This window comes from Serinus canaria, chromosome 28 (genome assembly GCF_022539315.1).
Source record: "Serinus canaria isolate serCan28SL12 chromosome 28, serCan2020, whole genome shotgun sequence".
Lineage (NCBI taxonomy): Eukaryota > Metazoa > Chordata > Aves > Passeriformes > Fringillidae > Serinus > Serinus canaria.
In genome coordinates this window covers 1,506,167-1,524,164 of record NC_066341.1, presented here as the reverse complement: position 1 = coordinate 1,524,164, position 17,998 = coordinate 1,506,167, and the positions used below count along the sequence as shown (strand labels likewise).

Sequence of the window (17,998 nt, the reverse complement as noted above, 5' to 3'; positions counted from 1 at the left end):
CTCCATGTGCCATCTCGAGGGTGGTGGCACGTCCATGTGCCACCTCCAGAGTGGTGGCACCTCCACGAGGCACCTCCAGGGTGATGGCACCTCCAGGGTGGTGGCACCTCCAGGGTGGTGGCACTTCCATGTGCCATCTCCTGGGTGGTGTCCCAGTGCACCTGGGTCCCCCTGGCACCCGTGGAGAGCGAGGTGGATCCTCTGCCAGATCCTCCTGCCCAGCCCAGCCCGCTGCCAGCGTGTCCCTGTCCCTCCTGTCCCTCCTGTCCCTGTCCCTCCTGTCCCTGTCCCTCCTGTCCCTGTCCCCATTCTCAGGGATTTTTTACTCCTTTAATGCCAGAAACATTCCCAGCGCTGCCAGTCTGGAGTTTCCCAGGGAATGAATTCCCATGGAAGCTCGGGATGGGACCGAGGGCTGTGTCCCCCAGGGGACCCCCCGGCCACCCCTGGGGACAGGGCTGGGAAAGGAGCGGGGGTGGCCACCAGGACATCCCGGCCCTGGCCCTGTGCCACGGCCCCGGCTGCCAGCTGGGCACGTCACGGTGACGTCCGGGAGCTCTGGGGGAAGGAGGGAGGTGGGTGCAGCCTCAGCTCTGGTTTGGGATCCCAAACCTGCCCAGAGCACCCAGGAATTCCAAAAAAAGCAGATTTGGGAAACTTTGGGAGATTTCTGTGCAAGGGTAGAGGGATCCTGCTGGGCCATGCCAGCACTAAACCAGCCTAAACCAGGTACTAAACCAGCCTAAACCAGGCACTAAACCAGCCTAAACCAGGCACTAAACCAGCCTAAACCAGGCCTCAGGTCTGGTTTGGGATCCCAAACCTGCCCAGGGCACCCAGGAATCCCAAAAAAAGCAGATTTGGGAAACTTTGGGAGATTTGTGTGCAAGGGCAGAGGGATCCTGCTGGGAGCCAGCAGTGAGGGGGCTGCTGGGGGGGCAGCCAGAAGGATTTGGGTGGAAATCAGGACAATTTCAACCCCTTTGAATTTCCCTCCTCTTGCCCAAAAATCCCCTCAGGATCCTCAGGATCAAAGCAGCCCCACCTGGGGACCCCTCCCCAAATTAATCCCGTGGGAATTGTGAGTTCCTTCCCTGGGGGGGACCCTCGGGGGGGGGGGGGGGGGGGATGTCCTTGTGTCCATCCCTCCTCCCCAGGACGAGCTGCTGGGTTTTTGGGGCCGTTTCAATCCTTCCTCACGCTCATTTTGGAACTGAAAATCCCCCACCCGTGGGCACCGGGCCGTGGCTTTCGCTCTGTGTCACCCCCAGGGTGACAGTGACAGTGACAGTGACAGTGACAGCAGGGCTGGATGGTGGCCACGTCCCCCAGAACCCCCAAACCTGAGGGGTTTTAGGGCTGCTGCGTGTCTGGGGAGGTGCTGGTGGTCCCAAAAACCCCCTCAGAGCCACATCCCCACCTTTCCCCTCTTTCCCAGTCCCCTCCCAACCCCGTACTGGTTTGTACTGGTTTGTACTGGTTTGTACTGGTTTGTACTGGTCACTTCTTTGAACACCCTATAAAAAGCAGGAGGGCCCAGCACAAACTCCAGGCTCAACTTTGACTTTTCCCCGTGCTGGGCTCGGGATGCTGCTGACAGCAGCTCAGCCCTTCCCAGGGGATCCAAACCACGGGGCCAGGGCTGGGCCTGTCCCTCGGGGCCAGACACGGGTCTGGGGCTCCTAAAATCCCCATTTCAAACCCCATCTTAAATTCTTATTAAAAATCCGGATTTCAAGCCCCATTTCGACCCCCATTTTAAATTCCCATGTCAAACCCCATTTCAAATTCCCATTTTAAATCCCCATTAAAAATCCTGATTTCGACACCCCCCATTTCAAGCCCCCATTTTAAATTCCCATTTCAAATCCCCATTTTAAATCCCCATTAAAAATCCTGATTTCAAACCCCCTTTTGACCCCCCCGTTTTAAATTCCAATTCCAATCCCCATTTCAAACCCCATTTTAAATTCCCATTTTAAATTCCCATTTTAAATTCCCATTTTAAATTCCCATTTCAATCCCCATCCACCCTGGTGCTCAGGGGACATCCCGAGGTGGGGACAATGCCAGGAGAGGCATCCATCCATCCATCCATCATCCATCCATCCATCCGTCCATCCATCCATCCATCCATCCATCCATCCATCCATCCATCCATCCATCCATCCATCCATCCATCCATCCATCATCCATCCATCAATCCATCCATCCATCATCCATCCATCATCCATCCATCCATCCATCCATCCATCATCCATCCATCATCCATCCATCCATCCATCCATCCATCCATCCATCCATCCATCCATCCATCCATCCATCCATCATTCATCCATCATCCATCCATCCATCCATCCAACATCCATCCATCCATCCATCCGTCCATCCATCCATCCATCCATCCATTCATCCATCATCCATCCATCCATCCATCACCCATCCATCCAACATCCATCCATCCGTCCATCCATCCATCCGTCCGTCCGTCCATCTGTCCGTCCATCCATCCATCCATCCATCACCCATCCATCCATCCATCCATCCATCATCCATCCATCCATCCATCCATCCATCCATCCATCCCTCCATCCCTGTGTCCATCCCTGTGTCCATCCATCCATCCATCCCTGTGTCCATCCATCCATCCCTGTGTCCATCCATCCATCCCTGTGTCCATCCATCCGTCCATCCCTGTGTCCATCCATCCATCCCTGTGTCCATCCCTGTGTCCATCCCTCTGTCCATCCATCCATCCCTGTGTCCATCCCTGTGTCCATCCCTGTGTCCATCCATCCATCCCTGTGTCCATCCCTGTGTCCATCCCTCCATCCCTGTGTCCATCCATCCATCCCTGTGTCCATCCCTGTGTCCATCCCTCCATCCCTCTCCCAGGCTGAGGCTCTGCAGGGACCCGGGGGTGTCACAGCCAGGCCAGGCCCCCCTGCCCCAAACCTGCCAACCCCAGTATCCATCCCCAAAGTGCCACCCCCAAATGACCCCAGGATGTCCCCAGCACTGTCCCCAGGGTGTCCCCGCAGGTGTCAGAGCTGGGTGAGCCCCCCGGGATGGATGGGAACAGCGAAACCTCTCCTCTCCTTTCCCACCCGGGAATTCATTCCCAGCCCTTTCCGGCGGGGCCGGGGGGCTCTGGGCACCCCCTGCACCTCGGGGGAGGGGGCACACGGGGGGGGGGGGGGTCGTGCGTGGGCCCGGGGACACGGGGTGGCAGCGGGGCCGTGGGAACGGCAGCGCAATTTCCTTCCAGAAATTAAAATTAGTTTTGATGGGCTAAAAATAGCAACGGAGCACCATGGAGAGATGGCAACGCGCTCCGGAGGGGGAAGGGGACACGCCGGGGGCACAGAGGGTCCCCAACTGCACCCCTGGCACCCAGCCTGGCACTGGGGGGGGGCTGCTGGCCCAGCTGGGGGGGCCCAAAGTTGTCCCCAACACGGAGCTGCCACCCCCGCGGAGGTTTGGGGACAGCAGGGACAGAGCCAGGCCGGGGTGGGCACCAGGGACCCGGTGGGGACAGCTCGGTGCCACCCGTGGTGGCATTTGGGGGGTTTTGGGGTGGCTTTGGCTGTGGGGGTGACAGGGGGACAGGATATGGGGGGAGGTGACATCAGGGCAGTGTCCCAGCGCTGTGGGGGTGACAGAGGGACAGGAATTGGGGGGAGGTGACATCAGGGCAGTGTCCCAGCGCTGTGGGGGTGACAGGGGGACAGGAATTGGGGGGAGGTGACATCAGGGGGTGTCCCAGCGCTGTGGGGGTGACAGAGGGACAGGAACAGGGGGATGTGACATCAGGGCAGTGTCCCAGCGCTGTGGGGGTGACAGGGGGACAGGAATTGGGGGGAGGTGACATCAGGGGATGTCCCAGCGCTGTGGGGGTGACAGAGGGACAGGAACAGGGGGATGTGACATCATGGCAGTGTCCCAGCACTGTGACAGGCCCGGGGGGTGCTGGCACCTCACAGCCAGGGTGGCACTGGGGGTCACCAGCCCCGTGTCCCTGCCCGGGGCTGGCAGGGGGGTGTCCCAGCGCTGTGGGGGTGCTGGCACCCCAAAGCCAGGGTGGCACTGGGGGTCACCAGCCCCGTGTCCCTGCCCGGGGCTGGCAGGGGGGTGTCCCAGCGCTGTGGGGGTGCTGGCACCCCACAGCCAGGGTGGCACTGGGGGTCACCAGCCCCGTGTCCCTGCCCGGGGCTGGCTCATGCTGCCGCAGGGATGGGTGGGTGGTTTCGCTTTGCCGTCTCCTCGTGCAGCCACTTCCTGGCCTGCGAGTGGCGGAGGTCAAATTTAGTCTGGTGGAGCTTGAAAAAAACAAATTAAAAAAAAAAAAATCCCCAAATTTAAACCTCAAACCAAAGCTTTTGTCGGAGGGACCCTCCCCGCCGCCAGCCCGGCCCTTTTTTAAACGCCCTCCCCATCCCACGGAGCCGCCGGGAGCAGCTTCGGGAGCAGCCTCGGAGCAGCCCCCGGGGTTTGGGGTCAGAATTCTGCTCCCAAAGCCCCGCTGGGTTTGGGAATTTGGCATCCCGGGATTTGGGATCACGGCCCGCACCCCAAGGTGATCGGGGAGGGAGGGGTAGATTGGGGTGGCTGGGTGAGGCCAAGGGGATTTTTTTCCCCTCTAACCCAGCAGAATTTCCCAATTTTCCCCCATTTTCCGCATGGCCACCATCTTCACGGAAGAAGAAATGACCGAACTTCCTCCGAAAATCGATTTTTTTTTTGCAGCCAAACTTATTTTTGGCGGCTCTGGGGCGGGCTCTGGCTGGGGACAGCCCCGAGGGCTTTGGGGCTCAGGCATTTCTCGCTCTCTTCCAGCCCCAAACCCAGCGGAGGAGGCGAAAATGGGCCGGAAAAAAATCCAGATCAGCCGAATTTTGGACCAGCGGAACCGTCAGGTAGAGAACCAAGGAGGATGGGAGGCAAAACCCGTGGGGGAGGAATTTTGGGACAACCGGACGCATTTTTTTGGGGGGGGTTTCACACCCGAACCCCCCTTCAGGTGACCTTCACCAAGCGGAAATTCGGGCTGATGAAGAAGGCGTACGAGCTGAGCGTGCTGTGCGACTGCGAGATCGCCCTGATCATCTTCAACAGCACCAACCGCCTGTTCCAGTACGCCAGCACCGACATGGACAAGGTGCTGCTCAAGTACACCGAGTACAGCGAGCCCCACGAGAGCCGCACCAACTCCGACATCCTCGAGGTAGCGCCCGGGGACGGCCCCCGGGACCCCGCGGTGGCCGCAGGGACCCGCTCATTGTCGCCTCCCCTGTCGCAGACGCTGAAGCGCAAAGGGTTGGGGCTGGAGAGCCACGAGCTGGAGCTGGAGGAGGGGTCCGAGGTGCCCGGGGACAAGGGCAGGAGGCTCGGGGAGGGCGTGGATATGTCGCTGGCCAGGCCCAGGTTTTATGTGAGTCGCTGGTGGCACGTGGAGGGTTCTGTCCCCTTCCTGTCCCTGGGTTCTGGTTTGTCCTGAAAGGTCCTGAGGGTCCCCAAGGGTCCTGTCCCCTCCCTGTCCCTGGGTTCTGGTTTGTCCTGCAGAGTCCTGAGGGTCCCCAAGGGTCCTGTCCCCTGCCTGTCCCTGGGTTCTGGTTTGTCCTGAAAGGTCCTGAGGGTCCCCAGGGGTCTCCAAGGGTCCCCAAGGGTCCTGTCTCCTCCTTTTCCCTGGGTTCTGGTTTGTCCTGAAAGGTCCTGAGGGTCCCCAAGTGTCTCCAGGGGTCCCCAAGGGTCCTGTCCCCTTCCTGTCCTTGGGTTCTGGTTTGTCCTGCAGAATCCCGAGGGTCCCCAAGAGTCTCAAAGGTGGCTGTCCTTGACCCCTAAAGGTCCCCGAGTGTCCCCAGGGATCCCAATGGTCCCTGTCCCTGACCCCTGTGTGTCCCTGAATGTCCTCAGGGGTCCCGAGGGTGGCTGTCCCTGACCCCGAATGTCCCTAGGGGTCCCGAGGGTGGCTGTCCCTGACCCCAAGTGTCCCTGCAGAGCCCGGTGCCGCTGCCCGAGGCCGCCTACGGCAGCTCCCCCCCGGCCCCCGAGGGCTCCCTGGGCAGCGGCAGCGGCTCCCCGCAGGGCCAGGGCCGCTCTCCCGCCCTCAGAGCCGCCGCTCCAAAGCCACCGGGGCGGTCCGCAGGGCCACTGCCCCCAGGTAGGCTCGGGGACACTGCCGGGGGTGGGCACAGGGGAGGGGACCCTGCCATGGGTGTCCTGTCCCCACCCCGGGCACCCCGTCACCACCGTGGGCCTCTGTCCTGGCTAAGGGAGTCCAGTGCCCACTATGGGCACCCTGTCACCCCCCTGGACACCCTGTCAACCCCTGGGCACCCTGTCACCCCCCTGGGCACCCTGTCAACCCCTGGGCACCCCATCACCATCCTGGACTCCCCATCACCACCCTGGGCACCCCATCCCTGCCATTGGGACCCCATCATCACCCTGGGCACCCCATTAGTCCTCTGGGCACCCTGTCACCCCCGTGGGCACCCTGTCACCCCCCGGGCACCCCATCCCTGCCATGGGCACCCCATTACTCACTGTGAGCACACCCTCCCTTCCACAGACACCCCATTACCGCCCTGGGCACCCCATCCCTGCCATGGGTACCCCATTACAACCATGGGTATCCCATTCCCTTCATCCTCACCACGGTCACCCCACCCTGGGCACCCCATTCCCACCATGGGCACCCCATCCCTGCCATGGGTACCCCATTCCCACCATGGGCACCCCGTCACCCCCCTGGGCACCCCATTACCATCCTGGGCACCCCATCACCCCCTGGGCACCCCATCCCTGCCATGGGTATCCCATTCCCGCCATGGGTACCCCATCCCCACCACAGACCCCCCATTCCCCCCATCCCCACCCCATCCCCACCACAGACCCCCCCATTCCCTCCATCCCTACCCCATCCCCACCACAGACCCCCCATTCCCTCCATCCCCACCCCATCCCCACCACAGACCCCCCCATTCCCTCCATCCCCACCCCATCCTCACCAGAGACCCCCCCATTCCCTCCCACCCACCATCACCACGGTCACCCCACCCTGGATACCCCATTCCCTCCATGGGCACCCCATCCCTGCCATGGGTACCCCATTCCCTCCATCCCCACCCCATCCCTGCCATGGACACCCCACTCTGGACACCCCATTCCCACCCCCTGTCCCGGCCGTGCCCCCCCCCCGAGCCCCGCGGGGATTTTCCCCGCCCGGCCCCGCATGCAAAGCTCCGGTCCCGGGGCCTTCCCGGACCGGGGCCGGGGCTGCGTGGGCAGGAGCGGGGCCGCAGCTGTGGAAACACCGGCCCGGTGTCGCTCCAGCTGCTTCCTGTGCCCTGCCGGTACCCGGCCCGCAGCTGTGCCCCCAGCTGTGCCCCCAGCTGTGCCCCCAGCTGTGCCCCCAGCTGTGCCCCCAGCTGTGCCCGCCGCTCCCTCCCGAGCGGCATGGGGGGCTTAGCTCCTGGAGGTGACAAAAAAGGGGCTGGAAAGGCCACAAACCCCGGGGATTGAGCAGTGGAACATCCCCAGGGGGGTGGGAGACAGCACGGGGTGGGGACAGGCAGGATCCCAAATCCTGGGTGGGGACAGGCAGGATCCCCAATCCTGGGGTGGGGACAGGCAGGATCCCAAATGCTGGGGGGGGACAGGCAGGATCCCAAATCTTGGGGTGGGGACAGGCAGGATCCCCAATCCTGGGGTGGGGACAGGCCAATCCCAAATCCTGGGATGGGGACAGGCAGGATCCCAAATGTTGGGTCGGGGACAGGCAGGATCCCAAATCCTGGGTTGGGGACAGGCAGGATCCCAAATCCTGGGGTGGGGATAGGCAGGATCCCAAATCTTGGGGTGGGGACAGGCGAATCCCAAATCCTGGGGTGGGGATAGGCAGGATCCCAAATCCTGGGGTGGGGACAGGCAGGATCCCAAATCCTGGGTTGGGGACAGGCCAATCCCAAATCCTGGGATGGGGACAGGCCCATCCCAAGTTCTCTGGTGGGGACAGCGTGGTGGCCACAGGAATGTGTGGGGGGTCCCGTGGCAGAGAGTTTGCAGCCCCTGTCCCCTGTTGGTGGCCCCAGAGCCACATCCAGCCGCTGCCTTGGCATGTCACCTCCTGTCACAGCCCACGTGGCCCGCGGGGGAAGTGGCTTTGCCGGTGCGTGGCACCATGCAGGCACACCCGGGGCCACCGCGGCCACCGCTGCCACCTCCACGAGGATCATCCGTGTGTCCTGCTGTCCCTCTGTCCCCCAGGGCTCAGCTACCCCCTGTTCCCCGCCGCCAGCCTGAGCCGCGCCCTGGCCACCAAGACGCCACCGCCGCTGTTCCTGGGGGCCGAGGGCCGGCGTGGCGAGTGCCAGGGCAGCCTGGCCAGCGGCCGGAGCGGTGGCACCGCGGCGGTGAGTCCGCTGTCCCCAAGGCCACACGGCTGTCCCCTCCCCAAATCCCGCTCCTCCCTCCGTGGGGAGGGGTCCCCCGGGGGGTTTGGGGCTCAGAACCCATCGGGGTCCCCCCGTTTCCCGCAGCGGCCGCTGTACCCCGGCCTGCAGAGCCTGAGCCCCGTGCTCAGCCCGGGCAGCTCCGGCCTCCCGAGCCACGGCCTCGCCGGCTTCCCCTTCCTCAGCCCGGCCCAGGCGGGTGAGTGGCGGTGCCTCAGCCTCGGGACAGCCTTGTCCCCTCCTTTTGTCACCCTCCGTCCCTCCCTGCCCCGCTCACTGTGTGCTCCCTCCCCGCAGATTTTGGGGCTGGCGAGGTCGCGCCGCCCCCCGGATTCCTGCAGCCCCCCCCGGCGTGGCAGCACCCCCGGGACGTGGCAGCGCTGGGGTGAGGAAGGGTGGGGACAGGGTGGGGACAAGGGTGGCCCTGCGGTGGGGACAGAGGGGAAGAAGTCAGGCATGTACTGTGGTAAGGCAGGGGACAGGGGGGACAAGGCGAGTGTGACCCCATTCTGCTGCACCCACGGCTGTCACCTCCCAGCCATGGGCGCTGCTGGCACCGAGGGACAGCCCCCCACCCACCAGGGGGTCACCCCCAAGCACCCCCAGCTTATTTCCAGCCCTTGGATCTTGTCCCCATGTCCCCAGCAGCTGTGTGGGCCCAACTGGGCCAGCACCAGCCCAGGACGGCAACTCGGGGGGGTCTCAACCCCTTTAGGGGCTGAAAAGGGGACACCCAGCAGGTGACACGGGGGCAGCCCCTTACCCCCCGTCCCCTGTCGCCGCAGGGCCAGCAGCCGGATCGTCCCCACCGAGGAGCCAGCCGCTGTCCCCGGCGCGTCCCCGCAGCACCAGCCCATCAGCATCAAGTCGGAGCGGGTGTCGCCGGGGCTGGCCTGTCCCCCGGGCACCCCCCAGCCCCCCCTGGCCAGCCTGGCGACCCTCAGCGAAGCCCCCCGAGCCCCCGGCGACCTCCAGCCCCGCGATGACTTCGCCAAGAGCTTCCCCTCGTACGCGCCGGGGCCACCGCGGCCGCTGCCGGACGAGCCGAGGGTCGCTGTCCCCGCTGTCCCCACGAGGAGGGGACAGCCCGTGGACGTTTGGCAGAGATAGCGAGGCCGGCGGGGTGCGGGGAGGGGGAGACCCCTGCTCGGGGGAGCAGCCCCCCGCTTCTCCCCTCAGCTCAGCCCCTCGGGAAGTGCCCCCGGTGCCACCGGTGCCACCGGGCTCCCTGCGGGGTCACTGTCCCCACCCTGGGGCTGCGGGTCCGTGTGACCCCGAATGCCACCGAGTCCCCTTCTTTCGGCGCTGTGGCCGTGTCCTGTCCGGTGGCGTTGGGCCCTGTCCCCGCGCCAGCAGCGTGTCCCCAACCTGTCCCCAGCGAGTCCCCAGCGTGTCCCCAGCGAGCGGGAGTGGCCGGGAAGTGCCACGCGGTGGCAGCAGGACTGAGAGCAGCGGCAGCGGCTCCAACCCTGCAGCCCCGGCCCGATTCCGCGGCCAGGGGGACAGGGGACAGGGGAGGGGACAGAGGACACGGGCCAGGGGACAGTGCTGTGCCCCCGGGCAGGGGCTCTTTTCTATTTATTATCTTCGCACCAATAAAGAGCTGGGGGGCTCGGGGTGTCTGCTGTGAGGTTTTTGGGCTCAGGGCAGCCCAGTTTGGGGTGGCACGGCGTTGGTGTCCCCACGGCAGAGGTGACACTCGTCCGCACCCCCTCGGTCTCAGCCTCGCTGTTGTCCCCCCACACCGTGTCCCCCAGGCTCAGAGCCACCTCTCAGGGGTCACTGACCAGCGGGGTGGGGGACAGCCGGGTCACCCCTGGTCTGGTGGGGTCGTTGGGGGCTCAGCCGTGCTGTCCCCACCCCTCGGTGACCCCCAAAAAACCTCTCGGGGGTCTCAGAGCAGGTGGGAGAAGGAAAAACCCCTTAAAATCGGGATTTGGGGGGCAAGGCGGGGGTTAAGGCCCGGCCCAGCTGAGCTGAGCCTGTTTTAGCTCAAGGCTGGGCTGGGTTTGGGGGTTCTGCCCCCAATTTTGGGATTTTTGGGGTGGGGGAGCATCCCCTGGGGGTCGTGGCGTGCTGGGCACGGCCACGCTGCTGGGGAGGGGGTGACAAGGAGAGACAGCAGCGTCCTGCAGTGCCATCACCCCTCGGGGACACTCTGGGGGGGTTCGGGTCCCCCCCAGCCCCGCTTGAGCACCCCCAGGTCGGAATCAGACAGGGCTGGGGGTCCCCCAAACCCCCCCAGCGCCGAGCTGGGCCCCTTCCCTCGGCTGTGGTGTGGGGGGGGATTATAGCCCCGAGATTAAAACCTGGGCGGGAGATTAATCCCGGGAAGAGTTAGCCCGGTTTAAACGAGCGCCATAAATACCAGGCGTGATTAGGGGGCTGCGCCGAGCCCCGGAGCCGCGCTGGGCCCTGCGCCACCCCCCCAGAGGGTGGCAGGTCCCCTCCAGGGCCACCTTTGGGAGCGGGCCGGGGTTTGTGGCGCTGAGGAGGCGACACAGCGGGTGCGGGAGTGGGGGCTGGGGTAGGAGACGCTGATTGAATAGCAATGACTGCGTGATTTATGGTTTGCATTATGGCACGGCTCATTTGAATATATGCTAATCAGGCTTTTTTTCTTTTTTTTTTTTTTTCTTTTTTTTTTTTTTTTTTCCCCTCTCTCCCCCTGGTTTTGTTTGTAAGATTTAGATTTGCTATGGCAACCCGCTGGCATGGAAGGAGAGCCAGGAAATGTCAGGGCGAGGTGAGCCCCGGGGAGGGGCCGGGGGCTGGGGTGGCGGGGGTGGTGGCTGTGGTGGGGGGGGTGACACGTCGCATCCCAGCCCCGGGACACCGGAACGGCCAGCGGGACCCGGAGGGCAGCGGCGGGAGCGCCGGGAGCTGCCGGAGCTGCACATGCCAGCCCTGCCTGCAGGTCCAGTAACGCCCATTGCGACACGTCCCAAACTGGGCTCGGGAGGTGCCCTGGGGTGTCCCCAGCCCCGCTTGGGTCCCCTCCGAGCGGCTTTTCTGTCCCTCTGTCACCCAGCTTTGCGGAGAGGGTGGCATGCCCCATGACACTGCCCCGAAGGTGGCACCCAGGCACCCGCAGCTTCCTTGGGGTGACACTGGGAAGCGACAGAGCTGCGGTGTCGCCAGTCCTGGCCCAGCGTTGTCACCTCTGGCGCTTCGTGGGCCCTTCCCAGCTGGCCAGGGAGGTGGCCCAGTAAATCCCAGTTAGCCGCAGGCCCACCCGGGCGGGCCGCGCTGTTCCGGGGGGCGCTGGGCTCCGGAGGAGCCGCCGGGGCTTTGTCTCCGCTCGGAGCCGGCGCCTCCCGGTGCGCTGCGGGCGGGAGGTGCTGGGGGGGACCCCCACCCCAATTTGGGGGTCTGGGACCTTTCTGTCCCTGCCTGGGGTGGGTGGGTTTGGGGTTATTCCTGCCCGCAGCAGCCCCTGCCCGCGGATCCCTCGGGGGGTGATGTCCCCGTTCCGAGGGGACATCCCGGGTGGCCACGGGGTCCCCCCGCTGTCCCCCCCACCCATCCCTCAGCTCTGCCCGTCCCGGGGCCACGCGTGACCGCGGTCAGGGCCGGGGACACTCCGGATTGTCACGGTGGCTCCGGAGCTCGGTGTCCCTGCAGGGTCGCCCTCTCCAACCGGGACCGATCTCCTCCTAACCGGGGCCGTTCCGCGCCTTCTAACGGGGCAGCACCGAGCCCCGGGGCTGCGGCCCCGATGGAACGGAGGCGACCGGTCCCTCCTGGCGTCCCCGCCGCCTCCAACCGGGGCCGAGCCGAGCACCGGGGGCTGCCTCTCGCCCGGTGCATCCTCCCCCAAACACCCACTTTGTTGTTTTGCAAAAGCCCTGAAATATTCATGGTGCTGCGCCGAGCGCCTCTTAATGAATTTTTGATCAAAACTCCATCAAGGAACCAAAATACGCCACCCACTCCCCTAAATCCACCCCGTCGTGGGTGGGGGGCAGCGGGCCCGCCGGTACCGGGCGGCTGGAGGAGCCGGGCCCACCCCGGGCGCTTTTTACCGGGGGAAGCCCCGGGGCAAACCGGGGATGGCACGGCAGCACCGGGCACGGGAATTCCGAGGCCGGCCGCAAGATTTGGGGTGTCCGACGCCCAGACCAGGCCTTCTGCTTCTCCCGGGGCCGGCAGGGAGCGGCCGAGCCACCGGGAAGCCCCGGTTGGACGGGACGGGTGGTGGACGGCCGGGGACGCGCGTCCCGGAACCCCCCAGCTCGGCGGCGAGAAATATTCGTTAATTAGGAAATGCATAAGCGGAGCTCATTAGGGGAGAACGCCGAGCCCGAGGCCTCCCCACAGCACCGGGCCGGGGGCTGCTCGTCCCCGGGGCGGGCAGGACTTGGGGGGACACCGGGGCGGTACCGGCGGCGGCGCGGTCCCGGTTCGGCGGCGGCGGCCGCGCATCCCGGTGGCTCCCGGGGCTAAAACCAGGCCCGGTCCTCCCCGGCCGCGCTCGGGGGCTCTGGATCTGCAGGGGTTGGGTGTCCCTGGGTGTCCCCCCCCTCCCCGGGGTGGAATTTGGGGTGCAAATCCCCCCGGGAGCTGCGCGGAACCCCCGGGTTGTTTTTTTTATTTAGCGCTCCCAAAATTCCGGTGCGCCGGGAGGAGCGGGAGGAGGGGGAAATCCATTCCCTGCCGCTTCCCGGGGGTTTGGAGGTGTTAACCCGCGGAGCAGCGAGGGATTTGGGGTGGAATGAAATAAAAAATAGCCAATTTCTGCTTCATTTCCACGCAATAATCCCGCAGCGGCCCGGGAAAGGGGAGCGCCTTCCGCAGTCACGGGAGGAGCTGAAGGGGCAGGGGGACCCCCCCAACCCTCCCCGCGCACCCCATGGGGTACCCCAAACCCCGAGGGTCCCCGGGAAGGCGCGGTGGGGTCCCCGGAGCTGCCGGTGCCACCCCGGTGCCCGTTCAGGGCCGCATCGGCGGGGTCAGCGGGATTACTGCTATTATTATTATTATATATTTTTTTTAATAATAAAATCCTCGTTATTTTTAGGTTCTGCTGCTGCCAGAGCCTCCCCCCCGCCCCCGCGCTCCCCCCCAGCCTGGTTTCCCCCCTCCTCCCTCTCCAAGCTCCGGGCTAACCTATCCCGCTGCCGACGCGAGCGCGTCATTCCTTACGTAGTAAAATATGGAGAAAGCAAGGGAAAAAAAAAAAAAAAAAAAAAAAAAAAAGACGCATTTTTTTTTCCCCCCTCCTCTCTCCCATCTCCATTTCCAAAAGGGACAAAATGGATGTTTGGGCGGAATCCGCCCCCCCGCCGCCCGGTCACTGCCGCCTCACCCCGTTAACGGCGGGCCCGGGGCTGCCCGGTGCGCTCGGGGGGTTCGAGCGGCGGGCAGACGTTCCCTGTTTAACCCCACGTAAACGGCAACGTGATCGCGGGGAGCTCCGCTTCCCGCAGCCCGGCCGGTGCTCTCCGGGAGCCGCAGCCCCGCCTGGATGGCCCCGGGCTCCGCGTCCCGGTTCCCCCCAGCCCCGGTGTCCCGGCGGCTCCCGGCTCCCGCTGCCGCTAAGTCAGTAATGGACGCAGAGGTGCGGAGGGAGGTAAATAATCCCCTCCCCACTCCCTCTTTTCTCCGCCGCCGTTTTTTCCCCCCCCGCCCTTTTCCTTTGCCCCGCACTGAACTCCCCGCGCCGGGGCCGCCGCCGGTGCTGCCGGTGCTGCCCGGTGCCGGCGGGGCAGGGCTGGGCGGGCACCGGCGGCCGCCCCGCTCCCCCTCCCGCTTCTCCCAACTTGGAGGAAGTCTGCCAGGGGGGACCCCGCGCCTCCCCTTCCCTCGCCTGATATTTTAAAATTTTTTTTTTGTTGTTTTTTCCTGGGGGTGGGTGGGGTGTTCTTTGCCCTCTCCCCCCCGCCCCATCCCGGATTAGGGTCCCGGCAGCCCCGGTGTGAGTGTCGGGGTGGGGGTGAGATGGCGCGGGGAGGGAGGGGGGGAACGGGGACGGGGACGAGGCGTGGAAAGCTGCCCTCCCTCCGGCTCCCGCAGCGCCGGGAACAATGGCCACGGGCTCCGTGGGGACAATGCCCGGCGGAGCCGAGCTGCTTGGGTTGCAGGACACGTCCACCACCGCCTCGGCCACCCCGGGCCCCGGCCCCCCGCTCCCCCGGGGCCCGCACCCCCCGCTCCCCCGGGACACGCACCCCCCGTTCCCCCGGGACTGTGGGAAAACGCGTGGCCGAGCTCGGCGGGGGACACAAGGGAGGGGTCGCCAAACTTAGCGAAAAGTGTCCCCACGCCACTCGCGGAGTGGGGAGGGGGTGACCACGATCCCCTGGCTGCTCGGGGGTCCCCACGGAGCTTTCCTTGTCGCTGTCACCCAGCTCGGCTCTTCCCGCCAACTCCGGCGGGTGCCGCCGGCCGCGGCTCAACAGGTCGGTACCGGGCACGGCCCAGGTGCTCCCGGGCGCGCTCCCCCCGCTCCGCCGCCCTTTCCCAGCCCCGCCGCTCTCCCCGAACCCCCCTCCCCTCATTATTCCTGTTATCCCAAGGCAGCCTCCGTGCCCAAACGCCGGCATGTGCGAGGCAAACAGAGCGCGATTGTTCCGAGCCTGGGAACGCGCGGAGGGGGCGCGGGGGCCGCCGCCCGCCGCCCCCCGCCCGGCCCCCGCTCAGACGCGATTGTGATGGAAATAGGCCTTTCCCCGCATGCTGTTGAACTTGATGTTGACTCCTTTTCTTTTTTTGGAGTTTCACATCTCCTCGCTCACTTGTTTTGTGGGAAAATTTTCTCCCGAGCTTCGGTGTGAAATTAATTAATCGGGGCCTCTAGATGGCAATGGGACACAAAAGGGGACAGCCCGGGGAAACTCCGGCAAACTCACAAAAGCCACCCCCGGGGTTTAGAGCCCCGGGGCCGGTCGGAGCGACTGCCCTGCCCTGCCCGGTGCCCGAGGTAAGGGGCTGCCGGAGCGGAGTTTCGGTGTGTGCAGCTATTTTGATTTTTTTTTTTTTTAATTATAATTTTGGCGGGGGAAGGATTTGTTTTTTTGTTTTTTTTTTTAAAGAAAAGAAAAGAGAGAGAGCAGGGAGGAAAGGGAGTGGGGGGTGCTGTGTGGGGTTGGGGTGTTGTGTGGGCATTCCCTTCCATCCCTGCGTTGGTGCGAGGTTGTAAAAACAACAACAACAACAAATAGAATACAAGGGGAAAAAAAAATTCCCATGCAAAAGGCCGGGGTTGAATTCGGCGTTTCTGGCTAAAGGAAGCAAAAATAATTAATTTTCTTGGTTTATTGTTATTTTTTACCATGAAAAAAAAAAAATAATCTGGGGGTTCTGCTGTGCCCGGCTCTGCGGGGAATTCCGCGCCGTGGTTCCCCGAGCTGGGGAATCTCCGCCGCGCACGGGGACGGGGGAAAACCAGTTGGGCTCCCAGTTTGGACTGGGAACGGTGTGTTCGATTCCCAGTGCCTTCCCTGGCTCGCAGTTTCGCCTGTGCCGCGCGTGTGGCGGGGGGGAGAAATGGGAAAAAATCGGATTTTCCTGGGAAGCGCTTGGCAGGGCAGGAGGTGACGGTGTCGAGGCGCATCAATCTTTTGCAAATCGTTCGGGGCTTCGGGGGAATATTTTGGCAAATATTTAGGCCAAAAATACGAGCGTCCAACGCCATCCCGCTCTTTGTTGCCGCAACACCTTTGGGTGACAGCGGCCGCGGGAAGAAAATCATTAAAAATCTGTGAAATCTTTAATTTTCCCCCGCATCGATATTTTCAGCTGGGAGGGAATTCGGGGGGATTTTCCCGGGGTTTTGGGGATCCCTTTTCCTTGGGATGGCTCCCCCGGCTCTGCCGTGCTGGTGGAATGGAGCTGCGGAGAGACGCGGAGGGAAAAGACTCGTTGGGTTTTAAATGCAAATAATTCACAGCGACGTTGGAGTCAAACGAGCGGGGGGGGGGGGAAATTAAAGAAAAGGGGGAAAAAAACGGGGCGGGAAAAGGAAAAGAAAAAGACGAGGAGAGGGGGAAAAAAAAATCTCGGTGGGAGAAAAAGCGGGGAGGGAAATAAACAGCGGGAAAATCCACTTTGGGAGGGAACCGGGCCGGTTCCGGTGCCCGGGGGGTGCCCGGTGCGAGGCTGCGGTGCCCAGGGAGGCTCCGGTGGCCACGGTAGGGGCGAGCTGGTACAGACTGACAGCCAGACAGACAGACGGACAGGCTCCAGGTGCGGGGCTGCCCCAAATCGAGGGTGTCCTGGCTGTCCCCGCAGCTGAGGCCGTGTCCCAGCGCGGCCCTGCGCTGTCCCCACCCCGCGGGAGGATGGCACCGGCTCTGGGGCACCCCACGCCCTGCCCGCCGGCGGGACCGACCCCCGGCTGACCGGGCAGGGGCTCCAGCGCCGCCCACCCCCCTCCCCCGCCGCCGGCCTCGCCGGGAAAGTTGCTCCAAGTTGGAGCTATGGCGGCGGCTCCTCCTGACGCCTCTTCTCTCTTTCCCTCCCCAGGTGGGCACGGCCGAGCGGCGTCGCGGGCACCGGACACCGGGCGAGGCGGAGGTAACGGCGGCTCTCCCCCAGCTCCTCCCCAGCGGCAGCCCCGGGACGCGGCCGGTAGCACCGGAGGGATGCTTGGCAGGTGCGGGACCCGCAGTTGGTGGCGTTACCGGCAACGGTGGCAACTTCCCGGGCCGGCCGGGAGCGGCCCCCGGTGGCATCACTCGGTGAGCTGGGACCGGGCCCGGCGGCCGGGCAGGGCTCCGGTGCTCCGTGGGGGGAAGCGGGGCCGCCGCGCCGAGCCCCGCCGCGCTGCCTCCCGCCGAGGCGGCCGCCGGTTCCTGCGGCGAGCGCCGTGCTCGCACCGGAGCCCAACATGGCTGCTGTAGTGAAGGTATTTCGTGCACACGGGGGTCTGGGCGAGGGCAGAAGGGGCACCGGAGGCGCCGGGGCCGGCCCAGCTCCCGCAGCGGCAGAGGAACCGGGTATAGGCGGGCGACGAGTTGGTAAGTGGCGGGAGGAACGGGCCCGGGCGGGCTCTGTGCAGCCCCCGGTGCGAACACGCGTGGGGCGGCAGCTCCCCCGGTGGCGGCCGTGCCAGGCTCCCCCCGCGCCTCTCGGGGCCGCCGAGCCGTGCCCAGCGGGCACCGGAGAGCGGCGGGGGCGAACCGAGCCGCCGAGGCCCACCCAGGCCCTGCGCGGTGCCAGCGGGGCCCTGGGCGGTGAGAGCGGCACCGGAGACCCCCCCGCTGCCGGGAGCGGTCCCTCCCGGTACCGGGCCCGGGCCGGAGCGGCTGCTGAGGCGGCGGCGGAGCTCCGCCGGTGCCGTTCGTTCTCCCGGCGCTCGTTGCTGGGGTTTTACCCTTTGGGCAAAAGGGACCGAGCCGTGGGCAGAGGGACCCACCGGCACGGCGGAGCGCGGCGGGCACCGGGGGCCCGGGCGGGGCGGACGGCAGCGGGGCCGAGCCCTCCGGGGCCGGCGGCGGCCAGGGCGGAATTCCGGAGCCCCGGTTCGGAGGTAACGGCGGCGGCTCGGCCCACGCGTGGTACGGAGCGTGGGGAGGATGGCGGGCAGCGGCACCGGGGTTGAG

The 17,998-nt window shown here is 65.0% G+C and overlaps 2 protein-coding genes across 3 annotated transcripts in view; both read left to right on the top strand.

The window, feature by feature from the left end:
* MEF2B (myocyte enhancer factor 2B) overlaps positions 1-10,043 on the top strand; it is a 12,414-nt gene extending 2,371 nt beyond the window's left edge. Inside the window, exons 2-9 of the mRNA XM_050986289.1 lie at positions 4,837-4,916; positions 5,021-5,224; positions 5,300-5,431; positions 5,998-6,160; positions 8,269-8,414; positions 8,541-8,652; positions 8,751-8,838; positions 9,239-10,043. Of these exons, the coding sequence (XP_050842246.1) occupies positions 4,863-4,916; positions 5,021-5,224; positions 5,300-5,431; positions 5,998-6,160; positions 8,269-8,414; positions 8,541-8,652; positions 8,751-8,838; positions 9,239-9,563 (1,224 nt within the window). The 5' untranslated portion in view covers positions 4,837-4,862 and the 3' untranslated portion in view covers positions 9,564-10,043. The remainder of the gene's footprint in view (positions 1-4,836; positions 4,917-5,020; positions 5,225-5,299; positions 5,432-5,997; positions 6,161-8,268; positions 8,415-8,540; positions 8,653-8,750; positions 8,839-9,238) is intronic.
* BORCS8 (BLOC-1 related complex subunit 8) overlaps positions 1-17,998 on the top strand; it is a 92,094-nt gene that overhangs the window by 12,480 nt on the left and 61,616 nt on the right. The gene's annotated exons all lie outside the window — the stretch shown is intronic.